This window comes from Salvia splendens, chromosome 14, assembly GCF_004379255.2.
Source record: "Salvia splendens isolate huo1 chromosome 14, SspV2, whole genome shotgun sequence".
Classification (NCBI taxonomy): domain Eukaryota; kingdom Viridiplantae; phylum Streptophyta; class Magnoliopsida; order Lamiales; family Lamiaceae; genus Salvia; species Salvia splendens.
Window position 1 is genome coordinate 28,374,457 of NC_056045.1, and position 19,671 is coordinate 28,394,127.

Here is a 19,671-nt window from a genome sequence, read left to right on the forward strand (position 1 = left end):
AATTTGTCTAGTTAAATGAATTTATTCAGCTAGATTATAATTTTTCCTGATTAAATAGACTGCGTATTCATAACTTCTAGTGTATTCATAATTTCTACAATATACTCCCTCCTCGGCGAATAGGAGTCCATTTTCCTAATTTAGTCCGATCGCAAATAGGAGTCTCGGTTCATAAAGTAAGAGAAAAGAGAAGAAAGACAATTAAAGTACTATTAGTAGATAGTGGAACCCACATTATTATTATAGTGTTTTGATGGTGGTCTAAGTTGTAAATTACTAAACGTATAGAGATAATAAATTGTGATAGCTTTCCATAAATAGAAATACTCATATTTTTATGAGATGAACAAAAATAAAAAAATGTTATATTTTCATGGGACGGATAGAGTATTATTTTAGTCGCAAAGTTTTCTTTTACTAACTGAAAATGATTGTATGGATCAGATAACTATGAACTTTAATTACCAAGACCTCTTTTGCTATTGCAGCGCTACTGAGATGGCTAATCTCATAAGGAACAGACTGTGTACAAAAAATTAACCAAGATTACAAATCAACTAAGTACAGGGGAAAATACAATCATAACCCTAGCTACGTTCAAGTTCTCAACCAAAGTTGGTGATAAGTAGTATTCTAGGCCTCGGTTACTGGTCAGTATGACGTGCTTAATTGTCTATTATCTGCAAAGAAGTTGCTAAAGTGTGCAGGGAAAGCTTCCAAGTCAGCAGGAGAAGGTTCAGAATACTCAGGTGCAAAGGGCGCTAGAAGGGTGCAATACTGACCAGTATGCATGCCTCAAAGGCTCGAGATGGAGAAGAAGGATAGCTGGGAAAGATCAACTACAAACAAGGACAGAGAAGTCATTTCACATGGAGAGTCTACCCTAAAAGTGAGGGCAAACCTCCCTATAAAAAGAAGCCACTTGGAAAGAGAAAGAGAATCATCACCAACATTCACCCTTAGTTAGAATTCTCTCGGTAGATCAGTTCTTTCAAGCATTATCCAGTCTTCTCGTTCCTCGCCAACTGCCATGGTTACCTGAGTTTCAGACATCCACCGGAGTTCCACCGTTCCAGCCAGTTCGCTTTCGTAGTAGTAGCAGTTTCACCGCCCGGAGTGGCAAAACAATCTTTATTTGCTTTCCTAGTTAAATTCTACATGTTTTCTGTCGTTGGACCTTTTAAGCTTTCAGTATTTTGTTATGTTTTGAAGTTCCGTGTTTAGATCCAAACGCTTTTAAGCTATGAAGATGTTTTTATGCATTTCCTTCGGTCAGATCCTGTTTCATTCTGCCTAGTTAGCTTAGATCTGCATGTTAGGTAATTTTCGAAGTATTTAAGCATGATTTCATTCGGCGTTACTCGATCTGAGAATTGTAGTTAAAGTTGTGGTTTTGATCTAGCTTTGAAGTGATTAAGTGTTAAATCTGAAGTTTACGTAGACGCTGTTACTTTGCATGCTGTCCAGTAGGCGCAATTCTTCATTTTCGCTAATTAATCTTCGAGTTTAAGGTGTTTAATTAATGGCTTAATTTGTGAAGTTGTTGGATCTGAATGTTATCTGTGGAATCTGTTTTTATTTTGAATATATGTATGCTTGATGAAGAAGATAACATCAACATTTAAGTTTGGGGCCACTTTTACTTTTAGTTTACTTTTTGCTTTTGTACCTTGCTTTTCAGGAGGTACTTTAAAGACTTGTCAGAGCAGTCCTAACCACCACATATCTCATGTTATTCCCTAGTTCCATTTATAGAAACCGTTTACCCTTTCACATGTCTACCAAACATCTTGTCCCCCAATTTCACGTACACAACCTGATGTCTGTTACCAGTACACAACCCAGTCAGTAGAGTACATCATTTAGTTTCCTGGGATTCGACCCTTACCTTTACTATACTAATCAGTAAAAGTGGGTTGAGGATTTATTGAAAAGTCAGGTTTAGGTTGTCGTGCCAACGACTCAGCTAGGTTGTGATTCTCATCCTGATCAGTTGGATATACCCTTTTTATAACGCCCGACCGAAAACCTGTTAAAAGAAATACGAGCTTTTCAAATGGTGTAGATGAGAATACAGTTAATACAATTAGTGTTACTAACAAGCCTGGTGTAGATGAGATTGAGAATGCGGCGATTGATGGTGATACTGGCCGATATATACTCCCTCCAAGGAGTACTCGTGGCATTCCTGCTAAGAGATATAGTCTCGAGAGGATTGGTAAGAGCAAATACTCTGTGGCGAATCTGGCTAAGGCCAATCTTACTGAGATGGCTAGAGCATTTGAAGCAGCCCTTTATGAGGAGGAAGAAATTCTATACACTGCCGAGGATGCTATGAAACTTCCTCACTAGAGAAAAACAATGCTGGTGGAGATACGGGCCCTGATGAAGAACAAGACATGTGAAGTATATTTGAAACCTGATGGAGTTCGAACTGTGGGGTGCAGATGGGTCTTCACCATCAAACGAAGGCCGGATGGTTCTATCGAAAGGTACCAGGCAAGACTAGTGGCCAGGGGATACACTCAGACCTATGGTATTGATTATGCCGAGACATTCTCACCCGTGACCAAGATGAGTGCTATTCGAGTGTTGCTTTCGATAACAGCAGCTAGAGAGTGGCCGCTCCATCAATTTGATGTGACTAACGCGTTCTTGCATGGGGAACTGAAAAGCCCATCTATATGGAGGCACCTCCTGGATTTGCTGGGGAATTCGAAGGAGGGATGATTTGCAAGTTGAAACGAACACTGTATGGGCTAAAATAGTCGCCTAAAGCTTGGTTTGGAAGATATACGGAAGCAATGAAGAAGTATGGGTACAGTCAAAGCAATTCCGATCACACACTGTTTCTAAAGAAAATGGAAGGAAATATGACATACCTAATCATCTATGTAGACGATATGATGTGACGACAAAGAGGAGATGGATCAACTAAAGAAGAACTTATTTGCAGAATTTGAAATGAAGGACTTGGGATTACTAAAATACTTTCTTAGTATAGAGGTACTAAGATAAAAAAAGGGATCTTCATCAGTCAAAGGAAATATGTCCTTGACTTACTAACTGAGACAGGATTACTGGATTGCAAACCAGCCGACACCCCTATGGTTCAGAATCACGGTCTACAGATAGTAGAAGGAGCTGAAGCTACTCATCGCACTAGATATCAGCGTCTAGTTGGGAAACTCATATATTTGTCCCATACGAGACCCGACATAGCTAATGCAGTTGGAGTAGTCAATCAGTTCATGCATGCACCTCAAGTAGCTCATTGGGAAGCAGCACTGAGGATTGTTCGATACCTGAAGGAGACGGCTGGCAATGGAATCTTGTTCGAAAACCATGGACATTTGGAGATTCATGGGTTTACAGATGCCGATTGGGCAAGGAACCCAAATGACAGAAAATCGATTGCGGGTTATTTCACCTTTGTGGGTGGGAACCTTGTCACATGGCGAAGCAAGAAACAAAAGGTGGTAGCTCTGTCAAGCGCTGAAGCAGAGTTCTGGGGGATCAAGAGTGGGCTGACAGAAATTCTATGGTTGAAAAAGTTGATGACAGAACTAGATTTGAACTCACAGAAGTCGTGCAAGTTGTTCTGCGATAATAAGGCGGCAATCAGTATATCAGAGAATCCAGTCCAACATAACCGTACAAATATCATATTGTGAAGTTGCCATCTGATCTTCAACAATAAGTTATGTACATTTTTAAATAAAAACCTGAAATATTGTTATATCAAAGTTAAATTATCTAAATCATCCAGTTATTGTTGGCCTTACGCAAAATGAATTAGTACTAGACTCAAATGAACAGACTTACACAAATAAAATAAATACAAAAATATTTTCAAGAAATATGATCCACGTTCCATTCCATTAAAAATTAAAATAATTAAGTACTGATTTCTACCTTGTTCCATATAATATCATGATTATCGTCCATACTAGCATAGTTTTTTTTTCTTTGAAAATAATTTGTTGAAGAAAATTTCAATAGCACACGCTGTTAGACGAGGCTGGTGATCCAAACATACAGAGTCAAACCTATTGGTCCAAATTGACTTCGCACAAAAACATGGATATTGTTCAACTTGTGACATTAAACATCTGTAGTGTAAATTTAAACTTTAAAGTTATTGAATATCATGCAGCAATATATATTTTTATTTAGTTTGTGATTTACTTGAAATTTGCTTAATGGATATTGTGCAATTGTGACATAAAATATTTACCGTTAAAAATGACTAAGGTCGGTGGGGCTATATATAAATGAAAATGAAAGAAAAGAACAAATCAGAAGTGTTAGGTTCGTTTATTTATCAGTCATTATTATAATAAAATTTATAAAAATAATACAAGTAGCAATAACAACGTTTATTAATATTAATGGTGCGTGAAATTGAAATAAAGTTCAAAAGATCGATTCTTGTAAATTTATTGAAAAATAATTCGAAGAGAAAACAAGTCAGAAATCCTAGAAGGAAATAATCATGGACAATTTCTCAAACTGAAACGAAGCTCCCTTTGCACTCAATAAACCTTGAGTTCGACGATGGCAAGTAATGCCTGCAGACGAACTCACGTGCACGATAATCATAAACAAACGATCCCCATTTGCAGGACTGAAGCTCGAAAAACACAAAACCAGCCCTCCACTGATCAGGTGCCGCAAAGGGCACTGACGCATCAATCATCATACGATTCCAACTGAATTTGCTTCCTTCACATCTCGACTCACAAATCTTCACAAATCTAACACCAGTCTGACATCCAAAGCTAAAGTAGCGAAATGAGTGCTCATCTTCTGCGAAAATCGAACACTCACCTAAAACAAATGGCAACGTGATTATCCGAAACACTTCATTCTTCATGTCAAAGGACAGTATTCTCGACGTAAAACCATGCCCTCCCATACACCAATGCGCAAAGTGGCCATTCTTGCAACTTGATTTTATGGGACTAACATTGTAAAATTCAGTTCTATAAGTGATGCTGCATTCTACGGCCAACTCCCTCCAAGAATCTGCCGTCCTTGAATACAGTTGAGCATGGAGACATCGGTGCTTAAGACACGTAAGCACCTGCACCACTTTGTAATCTTCGTCGAAACCAATTGCAACGGATCGTTGTCCTATTTTACATGAGGGGCCAAAAGATGTAAGTGGGAGATTCTTGACTTGGCCTAGAAAAGGATTGCATATAGCTATAGGAATCGTAATATTCCTGGGGTTAATGCAGATTAGACCCTTAACCGACCCAACTATCGTAGGTACTAATTCCCAATAGATGTTAGCATATTCATATGACATTAAATCCTTGTGGTTGTGTTGGAGTTGGAGATTTACTAATACTTTGTTCGGCTTAATATCATCATCATGATCAAAAGAAATTTGTATATATACTGTGTCATCTGGCAGGTTGTTGTCATTGAGAGTGTGCAGTTTTCTGAAATATGGAGAATCGATAACGTCACGCCAGAATCTGCAGACAGTTCTGAGTCTCAACAAAGATTTTATGGGCAGACGCAACATAATTTCTATCAACACATCCTCGTTTATTGCTTTGTATTTAATACTAGCAATGGGGGATCCATGATTTCCAGTTTGAGGGTGCGACATATAATTATAGCAACTTCGAGCCTTCATTCCGAGTTATCGACGATGGCATTTCATCACTTAAGGATCAACCAAAACAACCAAGATTAAATAAGGATATATCTGAATTGATACCTGTCATTGTTAAAACTCAATCACCAATTTCATCGCAAAATTAATAAAATGATTAATGTACATACTACATTGTCGATAGCATGAAAAACAATACCTAATAAATAAAGAAGATCACATAAAATTTAGAAATTGTTTACCTCATTAGTGCTTTGAGTTTCTGTGGTTGTTTTCTTGTGGTTAGAATTTTGATTGTGATAAAAAAAATTAGAAACCTGCATGGTTGAAGGGTGTAGTTTGTTAAGATTTCCTGTTTTTATGGAGTTTGTTGTTTTTCTTATTCCTTCCATTATAAATAGTGGCATCATGAAAAAGATGAAGAAATCAAGATTGAATACAAGGCTTTCATATATTAATTAATTATATACTCCCTTCGTCCCATTCTAGAAGTCTTATTTGGTTTCGGCACGAATTTGAAGAAACGTAAAAAGAAATTCGGTTAATTAAATAAGTTAATGGAATTTGAGTAGAATAAGTTGGTGGAATACAAGACTTTCCTATATTAATTATATACTCCCTTCGAACAATAATAGAAGTCTTATTTGGTTTTGGGCATGAATTTTAAAAAATGTAAAGAAAAATGAGGTTAATTAAATAAGTTAGTAGAATACGAATAGAATAAGTTGGTGGAATATAAGCCGACTTACTATTTATGGTAAAAATGAAATATACTTCTTATTGTGGGATGGATGAAAATGACAAAATAAGACTTTTATTGTGGGACGAAGGGAATGTAATTTTTTATTTCATACTATTTGGGCTAGAAGAGCACCAGAAACTGCTAGACAAATACACGGTCCATTTAATTAGGCAAAACATAATCAAGTTGAATAAATTTATTTAATTAGGCAAATCACTAGGTTGTGAGCTGCATCAAGCTTCGAATGCTACATGTTAAAACGAGTTGATTTAAAAGGGCTCGTGCCTAGCACAATAATTGTACACAAATACAAAACAAGTCGTCCACCGATGTACCTCAAGCTACAAGGCTAATTTTCTAGTGTAAATTTAAACTTTAAAGTTATTGAATATATCATGCAGCAATATATATATTTTTCTTTAGTTTGTGATTTACTTATACGGAATTTGGTTAATGGATATTGTGCAATTTGTGACATAAAATTTACCGTTAAAAGTGACTAAGGTCGGTGTGGCTATATATATAATTCAAAATGAAAGAAAAGAACAAAATACAAATGTTAGGTTCGTTTATTTATCATCGTCATTATTGTACGATAAAATTTATAACATTAATACGAATAGCAATAATAAAGTTTATTAATATTTGTGGTGCGTGAAATTTCTGTGTGTAAAGAAAATGGATATTATATTGCCACGACGTAAATTTGAAATTTAATAACTCAACTGTTAATGCAAATTTTAGTGTGAAGTCGATTTATAATAATTAATTATTATTGAAATTTCAAAATATCTATTCTAAATCGACATATTTTAGTACTTGTATAATTAGGCCTGTAAATTTAATCCGCGGGTTTCGGGTATACCCGACCCTGACCCAATACCTGACGGGTTTTGGGTACCCGAAACCCGAAATTATGGGTTCGGGTACGGGTTTGGGTAGTTAATGTTAGAATTTTTCAGGTTTAGGGTACCCGAAACTCGTATTAGGGTACCCGACTAAACCCGATTAAACCTGATTAATTATGTATTGTGATTATTTTTTTTATTTAGTATAGGGCCTATTGCCCATAGGGTAAATTTATTCTCTTAAAAAATTATTTTAATCTCTTTTATGTTTCAATTTATGCCAAAAATTTCTTAATTTTTTTAGTGTCAATTTGTCATGGAGAGTTTTCGACAAGTTCGGCATGGGAGCTATGTAGGCATCTTGCCCCTGTTTTTAAACTAACTTGGTGCGATCTCATCCTTCCTTCTATCTCAATCTTCATTTGGAGGCTTCTCGAAAACCGTATTCTGGTGGATGCAAAGCTTCAATGGAGGAAAATTAGCCTCGCTCTGCAAATCCCCCGCGGTGGAAACAAGAGAACATCTGTTTTTGCGTGGGGAGATTGCTTCGCAAGTCTGGAGGATGGTGGGAGATGGAATGCCGCGGTGCTAGACTTGGAAGCGCGTATCAGATTCTGGCATAGACGCATCTGTCATACAGATATCCCCTGCCTTGTCTTATGGTTCATCTGGTCGGAGAGAAATAGCAACATTCATCGGAATACAAGCTTTAGTGTCGGATCGGTGTTTAATCGGATCAAATCATATCTGCAACATCTTAAATTGGGCAAAAACCAGTGGAAACGGATATGTTTAACACCTCTAATTGGAGAGAGAACAAATTAGGCATGTGCGATGGATTCCGCCCGACTCAGATTGGATTAAACTCAAATTCAGAGGCAGGGGCCGGAGGTGTTATTAGGAACGCAAGTGGAAGCTTAGTGCAGGGGTTCATGGAAAACATCTCGGCTACTTCAGCCCCCGATGCAAGCCCTTTCAATTGCGAAGGAGCAAGGGAAACCAATCTGGATTGAGTTGGGAGCAAAGGATGTGGCTTCCTTGCTCATATCAGAAAAATTTGGAGCAGCCAATCTGAGATATAGAATCATTAACATCCGCAACAAGCTTAGGCAAGTGGAAGCTAAAATTTCTTATATTCCCGCTCAAGGCAACAAGGTAGCAGTCGTCCTCGCGCAACAAGGCAGCAAAGAGAGGAATAGGATTATCTTCGAGCACAACTCAGCGCCGGCGCTGGTGAAGGGCCTGATCAGAATGGACCAACTTGGGTACCCGAGTTTCTGGCGTCGTCAGTCCAGCCATGAACATTAATGGTTTTTTGTTTTATTTTGTGTGTACATTATATTGGTGTCTCCCCCTTATTTGGAGGAGTCCTCACGTTACTCTTTGAACATTAGATTGCTCTTTGGGTGTTGTTTCGTTGTATGACGGAAGTTGATGAAATAAAGGGATGAGGGACCCCTGAATCCTCCACCGCTAGGTGTTAAAAAAAAAAAAAATTATTTGCTCTTAGTTCTCCACTTACCACACACCAGATTAATTGCAAATAAGTTATTGGAATTTTCTTCAACAATTAATCGTAAAACTATACATACTGCTATGGATGATATATGATAAAATTCATGTGTGGTGTTATCCTCGTTGAATTATTCGGATATCACTTTAGATACCATTTAATCCAAATTAGACTTTATAGAATTTTTCTAAAAAAAATGTTAATTTATGATTTTTACAATTATTTTCAAATTTGTGGAACATATCAGAATTTTGAACAAAATTTATGATTTTTTTTTCAACACCCCTATTTTAAATTTTAATGAAATTGAACGAGTATGTGGATTATTACTAGAAGATATGTAATGACGAGTTTATATTAATAAAATATTTTGAGTCTGGTAGTAGTATTTATTTTGTGTAAGGACAACAATAAGGGGATGTTTTAGCTAAGTAGTAAATTTTAGTATTTTTCAAAAAAAATTCTAAAACATGCTTTTCTTTAGTAACCTCCACAGTATTACAATTTTTTTGGTGTTTTTCAGAATACGTCTTCGACAAACATTACATTGCGAAATTAGACAACAAGCATGATATAAATGTGTGTGAGTGATAATTTTATTATAAACAGTTCAAAAAAGACACATACTAATTCATACTCCTATATCAATTGCCACGTAATTAATAATAATTTGTAGTATAAATCAAAATTCTTTCTTTTTAGAATAGAATTTGAATTCTAATGCTCCCAAGCCCACGACAACGGCCCATCACATGTCCAACTCACCTCATGATCAAGCCACTACAATATTATAATAGCCCATCAACGACCCAAGCGTGCCTACTCAAATAAAATCCTCCCATATCTCGGCCCCAGCGAAACAAACACCGCCCACACAATCCTAGATTATTCTTGATTATAAATAATTGTTAGCTTGGTTATATCATTTTTATTCCCAGTGCCCTATTCGTGTGTATGTAATGAACATGGAAAACCCAGATCTACACCATTCAACTTTTTATTTTACATATTGCACAAAAAGTAGATTTTTCAAAATTATTTTTAATAATTTATAAAAATAAAAAAGATTACAAACAAAATAAAATTAAAAACTACTCCTATCTCCCTACTCATTATTTGTACTCCCTCCGTTTCTTCATAGTTGAGTCATTTTTCCATTTCGGAAAGTTTCTTCATAGTTGAGTCATTTCCATATATGGTACTCCCTCCGTTCCATGTTAATAGAGTCATTTTTATATTTCGAGAAGTTCCAAGTTAATTGAGTCATTTCTATTTTTGGCAAAAAATAATTCTCTTTTTTACTTTATTCTCTCTTACTTTTTTCACCAACCATTTAACACACTATTCTTAAACTCCGTGCCAAAAAGAAATGTCTCTATTAAGGCGGAACGGAGGGAGTAACTTTTTTCTCTTTCTTACTTTACTCTCTCTTACTTTATTCTCTCTACTTTATTCACTTTATACTTTATTCTCTCTACCTTTTCCTCTCTCTTACTCTTTTATCTATTTATTTAACACACATAACATTTCTTTCTAAAACTCCGTGCCGAAAAGTTTCACCTCAACTATAGAGAAACGGAGGGAGTACTTCAATAAGATTTAGACAAAAAACACATTTTGTTAACCCAACTACTCCATCATAAATATATAGTTTCCAATAAGATTAGACAAAAAAAATATACATAGTTTCCAATAAGACTAGGAAAAAGAATATATTACTCCCTCTGTCCCATAAAGATTATCTCACTTTGAACGGACATCAGTTTTAAGAAATGTAATAAAAAGTGAGATGAAAAATAGTGGAATGTGGGTCCTACTTTTATATATATTAATTTTATAATAAAATGTGACGAAAAATGGTAAAAAGTAAAATATGACAAATTTTATGGGACGGACCCGTAAATGGAAAAATGGGACAATCTTTGTGGGACGGAAGGAGTATATTATTAATACATTTATTACTCCATACTTCCATCGTCCCTATAATAGGAGTCATATTTGATGTGGACTTGAGTTTTAAGAACTGTAAAGAATAGTGGATTGTAAAATTTAGTGGAATTTGTGGCCACTTTTTTATATTGGTTTTATAATAAAATGTGAGTGGAGTGAGTTAGTGAAATGTGAGACCTAATAACCATTTGTCATAAAAGTGAAATATGACTCTTATTATGGGACGAAAGGAGTAAATAGTTTGTTTGATTGGATGTATAAACAAATTTTTTTAATGTTTTTTGTGAAAAGTAGCAAATACGAGTAGTATATAAATGGAAGGAATAAGCCCACAACCTTGTGATTTTTCTAATTAAATTAATTTATTCAGCTAGATTATGTTTTTTCCTAATTAAATTCACTGTTTATTCCTAATTTCTAGCAGTCATCTGGCCCAAATAATATGAAATAAAATATACAATATATAATATAGGAAAACCTTGTATTCAATTTTTTTAAATCTTTTTCAAGATGCCACTATAATGGAGTGAATAACAAAATACTATTTTTTCATGAGACGAACAAAAATAAAAAGTGTCATATTTTTATAGGATGGAGAGAGTATCATTTTAGTCGCACACTACTTAAATTGAAAATTATATTTATTTGATTGGTAAAGTTAGTTTGTCGATCAAATGCCATTATGCAACCGCAAACAATTGTAAAACATATACTCATGTCATCCCAAAAAAGTAGTATATGCACTCTATTCGTCCCATAAAGTTATGAACATTTCCATTCATGATAAATTGTTCCAACTCATTACCTATATATTTCAAGGGTTGTGATCAATTGAGATTTTTTAGCCTAATTGAGAATTGAGATGCATTATCAGCCACTCATTTTTATTAAATTAGTGTGGTCCAGAATTTGCCACATAAAAAATACTTTTAAATTAATTAATTGTGAAAGGGTAAAATGGTAATTTCATGTTTTAATTAGGGGTGAAGAAGATGACCACCGAGAGACGTCGACGCGGTGATCCAATCATCATTCCTCTCTCTCAACCAGATCACTTCTTCCATCAGATTCAGCCAATTGATGGCGAATAGGCGATTCAGGAGGCGATTGATGATGATTGGCGCTGCTGCTCCGCCGGAGAAACTGCAGCTCATGCAGACCGCTCAAATTGAACGAGGACGACACCGTCAATGACGAAGACGAGCAATTCGTCGTCGTTGTTGAAAAATTCGCACCGATTGCGCCGGAAAAGGATCTCCGGTGATCGTTGATGGGGTACGAACTAAACCCTAATGGCAAGCCCAATAACAGTGACGGCCCATCAGCCCAGAGCCCAAGAAAGAGTATCTGTTCGGCACCAAAGAGTTCGGCACGACCAAAGAGTTCGGACTCAGCCTACAGCTCGGTAAAAGCCGACCAGTCAAGCTCTCCTCTCAGATCGGCAAGAGCTGATCGGTAAAGTCCAGCAGTTCGGTCTCAGCATTCGACCGAACTAGGAGTTAGTGGACTCATGAAAGGCCTCCACGACCTCCGCTATACCCACGATCTATTTAGTGGTACGAAGCAGTTATTGAGCAGTTATTGCTCACCCACGATCTTGTTAGTGGGGCTGCAAACCACGACCTTAGTTCAATGTATAAATAGAACTTAGATCAGATAGAAAAGGGTTAAGCTCTCTAGAGATAAAATCATATAGCAAGTCTGTGTTGTAAGCTGTAATCTCAGATCAAGCAATACAATCTTGCCCCCCCCTTCTTCCCGTGGACGTAGATTTACCTCAGTAAATCGAACCACGTAAATTCACCGTGTCGTAATTTATTTTTACGAGCATTCATCATCATCAATAATTCGCGGATTCATCACTGGCGCCGTCTGTGGGAAACAGAGAACAAAATTTGTGATAAAGCGAATTTTTGATCCATTTTTTCCACCCAAAAAATGCATACCAGATCGCAGAATACCCGTATTCCAGCCCGTGAGAACCAGGAGGAAGCCAATCCATCCCATAGGTCGGGAAAACAGCCTAGGGATAAATCCACCACCAGTTCTCATGGCGAAGGAACAAGCCGCTCCAAAAATCGTCCCACTGAGTCTTCCCAGCAGCCCGATTTGAATGAGGCTGTCAAGCAGTTTTTGGCTGAAAAGCAGGAGGAATTCTTAACCTTCCTGCGAAAAAGCCAAAAGCAGCCGGAGACGAAAACGACGGATTCTCCTTCTCCCTCCGCACAAGAAAGTCACTACCGCAGTAGTGTCGCATCTCCCAGGAGAAAGAATCCTCAACCCCGACATATTCCTGTTCCTCCTCGGTACCGGAATCACAGGAGAACTCAATCTCCTCCATACCGACGAGATATCGGATTCGCCGTGTACGGAGCACTGAAGACTCCGTTCTCGGACGACATCACCCGAACTCCCCTACCACAGAACTACCGAACTCCGTCGATGACTTACGACGGGCTCGTGGACCCTCACGATTTCTTGGGGCGCTATCAATATAACATGGCGAACCAGGGTCTCAACGAGGTCCACATGTGCAAGCTGTTTCCCGAGCTGCTCATCGGGAACGCGAGAAGGTGGTTCGATAGCCTCCCCCAGGGCAGCATCAGATCTTACCGAGATCTAATGGATGCCTTCCACAGGAGGTTCTTTCAGAAAGCGGAAGCCCGAATCACTTCGGCTCAGCTGCTTTCCATTCGTCAAGGTCGCGACGAAAAAATCAGCGACTTTATGACAAGATTCCACAAGGAATGCCTGCAAGTAGACGATCTCAACGATCTGCTTGTCATCTCGGCATTCCAAAATGGAATCTTGCCCGGAGCTCTCTACAGGAAGCTCGTTGAGTGCGGTCCGCAGACAGCTCAGGAAATGTGGGACATTGCGGACCAGTACTCCCGGGCCGATGAGGCAGACCGTCGCAAACGGTCGTTAGACAGCTCATCGACCCGAGGAGACAGAAGGAAGCCCGATCATAGCGATCAGGGGCATCCTCGCCGGACTCCATTTGAAAGAATTCAAAGGGCTCCGGTGCAAGACAGATTGGGACCTCGTCTCAATCCCGAGAAGTCGCCCGCTCAGTTCGTACCGCTGAACAAGCCGAGAGCGGAAATTTTCGAACTGCACTCTGACCTGTTCGAAAAGCCAAAGCGGATGACGAAATCAGCCGCGCGCCGACCCCAGGATAACTACTGCTCCTACCATCAAGACCACGGTCACGATACCGAGGAGTGCAGAAACTTGGCTGCAGGTATCGATGTTCTTGTGAGGGCAGGGACATTGAAAAAATACCAAAGCAAGCAGTCAAAGAAGAATAAAAAGCAGAGTGGTGCGAACTGCGCTCCTCAGGATCCGAAAAGGCAGCCGGATCCCGAAGACGATGACGAGCCGCAATATGATGGAGTAATCCAGACTATTGATGCGCTTCCTGCCGGGAAGACCAAGTCGTCCCTAAAGTCAGAACGCAGAGGCTCCAATCGAGAGGAGCCAACGCATAAAAGGCTGAAGCAGGACGAAGTGATTACGTTCTCGGCTGCTGATCCCGTCCCGGCCATCTCTCCTCACCAAGACGCCATTGTCATCCAAGCCGGAGTGGCAAACAAACTGATCCACAGGGTGTTTGTGGATACAGGAGCGTCGGTTAGCATTCTTTTTAAAGAGTGCTTCGACAAACTAGAAGTGGACCCAGCTCGGCTCAGTCCGGCTCCGCTTCCCCTGAAGAGCTTCACCCAGGAGGACACCCGCCCTGAAGGTATTATCAGCCTTCCGATCACGGTGGGGAAAGCGCCTACTAGCTCCAGTACGATGATTGAGTTTTTCGTGGTGAAAGCTCGGTCCCCGTACAACGTCATCCTGGGAAGAGACTGGCTCAACACAGTTCGGGCCGTTTGCTCCACCTATCACCTCACCATCAAGATCCCTACTAAAGGAGGGATAGCGGTCATCCGAGGTGACCAAAAGAGAGCAAAGGAATGTCTGCAAATTGCGCTTAGAAGTGCCGAGCAGTCAGATCGGCACCACCAAGCATAGCAATCACAGCAGCCGGAGTCAGAGGCGATGACCGAAGTCATACTGGAGCCGAACTCGATGACAGTTCAGCTGTACGAAGACGATCCATCCAGAACGGTTAAGATCGGTTTCGCGGGAACGCCCCTACTTCGGGAAAAAACCATCCAGCTCCTCAAGGAGTATAAAGACGTCTTTGCATGGTCTCCGTTGGACATGACCGGAGGGCCCCCCGAGGTAATCACTCATCGGTTAAATATTGATCCTTCAGTCCGGCCGATAAAACAGAAGCAAAGACTCTTTGCGGCAGAACGAAGTCAAGTCATCCATGACGAAGTCCGTCAATTATTGAAGGCGGATGTGTTATTCGAAGTGAAGTATCCTTCGTGGGTGGCCAATCCTGTCATGATCAAGAAAAAGGAAGGAGGATGGCGGATGTGCATAGATTTCACCGATCTAAATAAGCACTGTCCCAAAGATTGCTATCCCCTTCCGAACATAGATAAAAAAGTAGAAGCTTTGATAGGCTTTGAAATTTTTTGTTTTCTTGATCTGTACAAAGGATACCATCAAGTTTTAATGGATGAGATTGACGCTTCAAAAACGGCCTTCATTACTGATTTCGGCATTTTCGCTTATAAAAAGATGCCATTCGGTTTAAAGAATGCCGGAGCCACTTATCAAAGGATGGTAGACAAGCTTTTTCGGCACCTGATTGGAAAGGAGGTCGAAGTGTATGTTGACGATATAGTCGTCAAAAGCAAAAGCACTTCGGAGTACGAGCACAACCTCAAGTCCACTCTCAACGTGCTCAAGAAAGCCAACCTCAAACTTAATCCCCAAAAGTGTACCTTTTTGGTAGATTCGGGAAAGTTTCTGGGTTGTTGGGTTTCAAAGGACGGACTCAAGGCAAACCCCTCAAAAGTTCAAATCGTTCAGAACATGGCAATGCCGAAGTCCATACATGACGTGCAAAGGCTAACCGGATGTCTAGCCGCACTGAATCGATTCCTTTCCCAAGCAGCCGAAAAGCAACTGCCGTTCTTCAAGGTGTTGAAAAAGGCACCAAAGTTCGAGTGGGGAGCCGAGCAGAAAAAGGCCTTTGACGAGCTCAAAAGTTATCTAGCCGAGCTTCCTATTCTCTCTGCTCCAACCGAAGCCGAAGTAATATTCTTATACTTAGCGGCATCGGATCAAACCATCAGCGCGGTGCTTGTACGAGAAGAAGGCCTAAAGCAGCTTCCCATCTACTTTACAAGCCGAGCATTAAGAGGTCCAGAAACAAGGTATCAACCTCTGGAAAAAATTGCTCTGGCATTAGTAAATGCAGCAAGGAGACTGCGGCCATACTTCTATGCTCACAAGGTATGCGTCTTAACTGATCTGCCACTTCGGCAAGTGTTGACCAAACCAGAAGCATCAGGCAGAATCGCCAAGTGGGCTATAGAGTTGGGAGAGCACACAATTGAATACCTACCTCGGAAAGCCATCAAGGGACAAGCCTTGGCAGATTTTCTTGCAGAAGCAAAGTTCGATCAAGCAATTCCTGTTATTGCCGAACAGAAGAATTCTGCCAATGCCGAACTAGCACAGCCCTTGGAATCCGAAATAGAGCCGCCGGACTGCTGGAGCGGATTCGTAGATGGAGCTTCAAACAAGATGGGAAGTGGAGCTGGTATTTTACTTGTCGCTCCCGACGGACACGAGGTAACCTACTCACTTCGGTTCCTATTCCCCACTACTAATAATGAAGCCGAGTACGAAGCCCTCCTGGCCGGACTCCAGTTAGCGCAAAGTCTGCTCGTCAAATCTCTCAAAGTCCATTGTGATTCACAAGTCATAGTAAATCACATGTTGGGTACAAGTGAAGCCCGTGACGAGAGAATGAAGAAGTATTTGGACAAAGCGCAAAGCATCAGCCGAAGTTTCTCCTATTTTCGGATAATCCGTATTCCCAGAGCGGAAAATAGCCGAGCAGATACCTTAAGTAAGTTGGCCTCAGATCCGAGCTCAAAGGCGGAAGAATTAATGCATCGAAGCATTGATGAAGCCGAGGTACATTCAGTATCCAGCTCGCCGAACTGGATGACGCCGATCTTGCAGTATCTGGATCAAGGACAATTGCCCGAGGATAAGAGAGAAGCTCGGAAGATTACGTGCCGAGCACTTCGGTACGAACTTCATGAAGGAGTCCTCTTTAGAAAGTCTTACCTCCAGCCGTTATTGCGGTGCGTAGGACCAGAAGAGACGGACTACATCCTCAGGGAAGTTCATGAAGGATCGTGCGGTAGCCACATCGGAGCCAGAGCTTTAGCTAAAAAAGTTCTGAGATGGGGATATTATTGGCCAACCATGGTACAAGAGGCAGTGCAGCTCGTCAAGAAGTGTACGAAGTGCCAAATTCATGCAAATGTCCCAAGGATGCCGCAGACCGATCTATACACTATGCAAAGCCCTTGGCCTTTCATGCAATGGGGCATAGACATAGTGGGACCACTTCCTCAAGCTCCTCGGCAAATGAAATTCCTTATCGTTGCCGTGGACTACTTCACGAAGTGGGTGGAGGCGGAACCATTAGCTACGATAACGAGCTCAAAGGCATTGGACTTCGTCTGGAAGAACATAGTGTGCCGATTTGGCATACCCCACATCCTCATCTCGGATAATGGGACTCAGTTCACCGACAAGACGTTCAAGAATTGGTGCCAAGAGCTGAACATTCAACAGCGGTTCACTTCGGTCTCCCATCCCCAAGCAAACGGACAAACGGAAGTAACGAACCGGATTCTGGTGAAAGGGTTAAAAGCTCGGTTAGAACAAGCCAAAGGACAATGGGTAGAAAATCTCCCTCAAGTCCTATGGTCCTATCGAACTACACCCAAAACCTCCAACGGTGAAACTCCGTATAGTCTGGTGTACGGCACTGAGGCCGTAATTCCGGTGGAGATCGGCGTACCCAGTCCCCGAACTCTAAATTTCTCCTCAGAAATGAATGACGACGGACTGAGAGCAGAACTAGATCTCGCCGAAGAAAGAAGAGAATTGGCGTGCATAAAAGCAGCCAAGTATAAGGAGCAAGTAGCCCGGTATTATAACCAAAGGGTGAAAAAGCTTCAATTTCAAGTGGGAGATCTCGTCTTGAGAAACAACGAAGTAAGCCGAGCAGAAAAGCTGGGCAAACTCGAGCCCACATGGGAGGGTCCGTATCGGGTGTCAGAAGTCCTCGGCAAAGGGTCTTATAAATTGACTCACATGTCAGGAGAACAAGTACCCCGAACATGGCACGTCTCCAACCTCAAGAAGTTCCACTTGTAAGAGACAAAGTCCGGTCAGTCTGTCTTGTGTCTAGTTCGGTCATAGGGGTACATGTTTTTATTTGTTTGTTTTTACTTGTACCTTTTACTTGTCGTTTTATAAAAAGTTTAAAGTTTTTTTCTTTCGTCTTTTTCATTTTTTCCCTATGTGTTTTGTCTCTATGTGCTTGTCGTCTCTTACAAATGGTACCAAGGTATATCGTTCTTTAAAGACTGATCCCCTTTTTAGATCGATTATTAAAGACTATTGTGAGTCCAAGCTTCTAAGGAGGATATAAGACCACAATTCAGCTTAACAAGCAGTCCGTCTGAAACGAACTGCAATAAGCCAACGATTGTGAGTCCAAGCTTCCAAGGAGGATACAAGACCGCAATTCAGCTTAACAAGCACTTCGTCTGAAACGAACTGCAGTAAGCCAACGATTGTGAGTCCAAGCTTCTCAGGAAGATACGAGACCACAATTCGGCTTAAGAAATAAGCACTTCGTCTGAAACGAACTGCAATAAGGGAAAGTCCGATCCACGCGATAAACCTCGCCGAATTAGGACGACCAAGTTCGGTCAAAGAAGTTTACCTCATAAGACCGGGGACGACCATGTCTAGTCAAAGAGGTTTACTGCATAAGACCACTTCGGTTAAATGGGAAAGTCCGATCCACGCGATAAAACTCGCCGAATTAGGACAAGGGAAAGTTCGATCCCGGCGACAAAAATCGCCAAATTAGAACACAAACCAAGTCTGGTCAAAGATGTTTATTTCATCAGACCAAAGACGAGTCCGGTCAAAGATGTTTATTTCATCAGACCAAGGACGAGTCCGGTCAAAGATGTTTATTTCATCAGACCAAAGACGAGTCCGGTCAAAGATGTTTATTTCATCAGACCAAAGACGAGTCCGGTCAAAGAAGTTTACTTCATAAGACCAAGGACCAAGTCCGGTCAAAGAAGTTTACTTCATAAGACCGAGGACAAGTACGATGAAATTTTTTCGCTAAGCTGTAAATACAGTGTTAGAAGCGAAAACAAAATTTCATTTTTCAAATCTTGTTCGGCATACAACTCAGCTACCCTACAAAATGGCGTTACGCTATTACAAAGGACTATTCTACTGTCCAGGGTTGCTGAAGTTAAGCCACCTATCTGCAAAATCCTCTGGAAGCCGAGTTCGGTTGTTCCGAGCAGATGAAGAATAAGCAGGTTGACGAGATGCTATCCTCGACCCAATGCCTCTTCCCCGAGCCCGAGAAGTCCTAACACCTCGGCGATGAAGAGTCTCTGCAATAATCATCTGCTGATCCTGCTCGCTCATAGTCACAACTCCTCGGCGAATTTCAGTCCGTCCCTGTCTTGACGATACCGGTTGCTCCTGAGCCCGTTCTCGTCTTGACGTTTCCGGCTGTTCCGGAGTTCGTTGTTGACTGGAAGTAGGATTTTGAACAAGGGAACCAGAGGCTTGATCTGGAGTGCGAGCATCTGTTGGCACGATATGCCGAAGGAATCTTTCTATGGAGGGGCGCCGAGAAAGAACAATGTCGTACCGAGAAGCCCAGCGCCGTAATGATTTCACAACTTGTTGGCAAGCCGAGCTCTCCAGCGCATTGTTCCTCCGGAGTACATGATATTCCTCCCACAGTTCGTCAACTCGACTCTGAACATCTGATATGGTCAATCCCCCG

General features: G+C 40.6%; 1 protein-coding gene across 1 annotated transcript; it reads right to left on the reverse strand.

Moving 5' to 3' along the window:
• Positions 1-4,507: 4,507 nt before the first annotated feature.
• On the reverse strand, positions 4,508-5,650 carry LOC121764470 (F-box protein At5g65850-like). Its single transcript, XM_042160484.1, has one exon. It carries the CDS (start codon positions 5,648-5,650, stop codon positions 4,508-4,510), a length of 1,143 nt encoding a protein of 380 aa, XP_042016418.1.
• Positions 5,651-19,671: the final 14,021 nt, after the last annotated feature.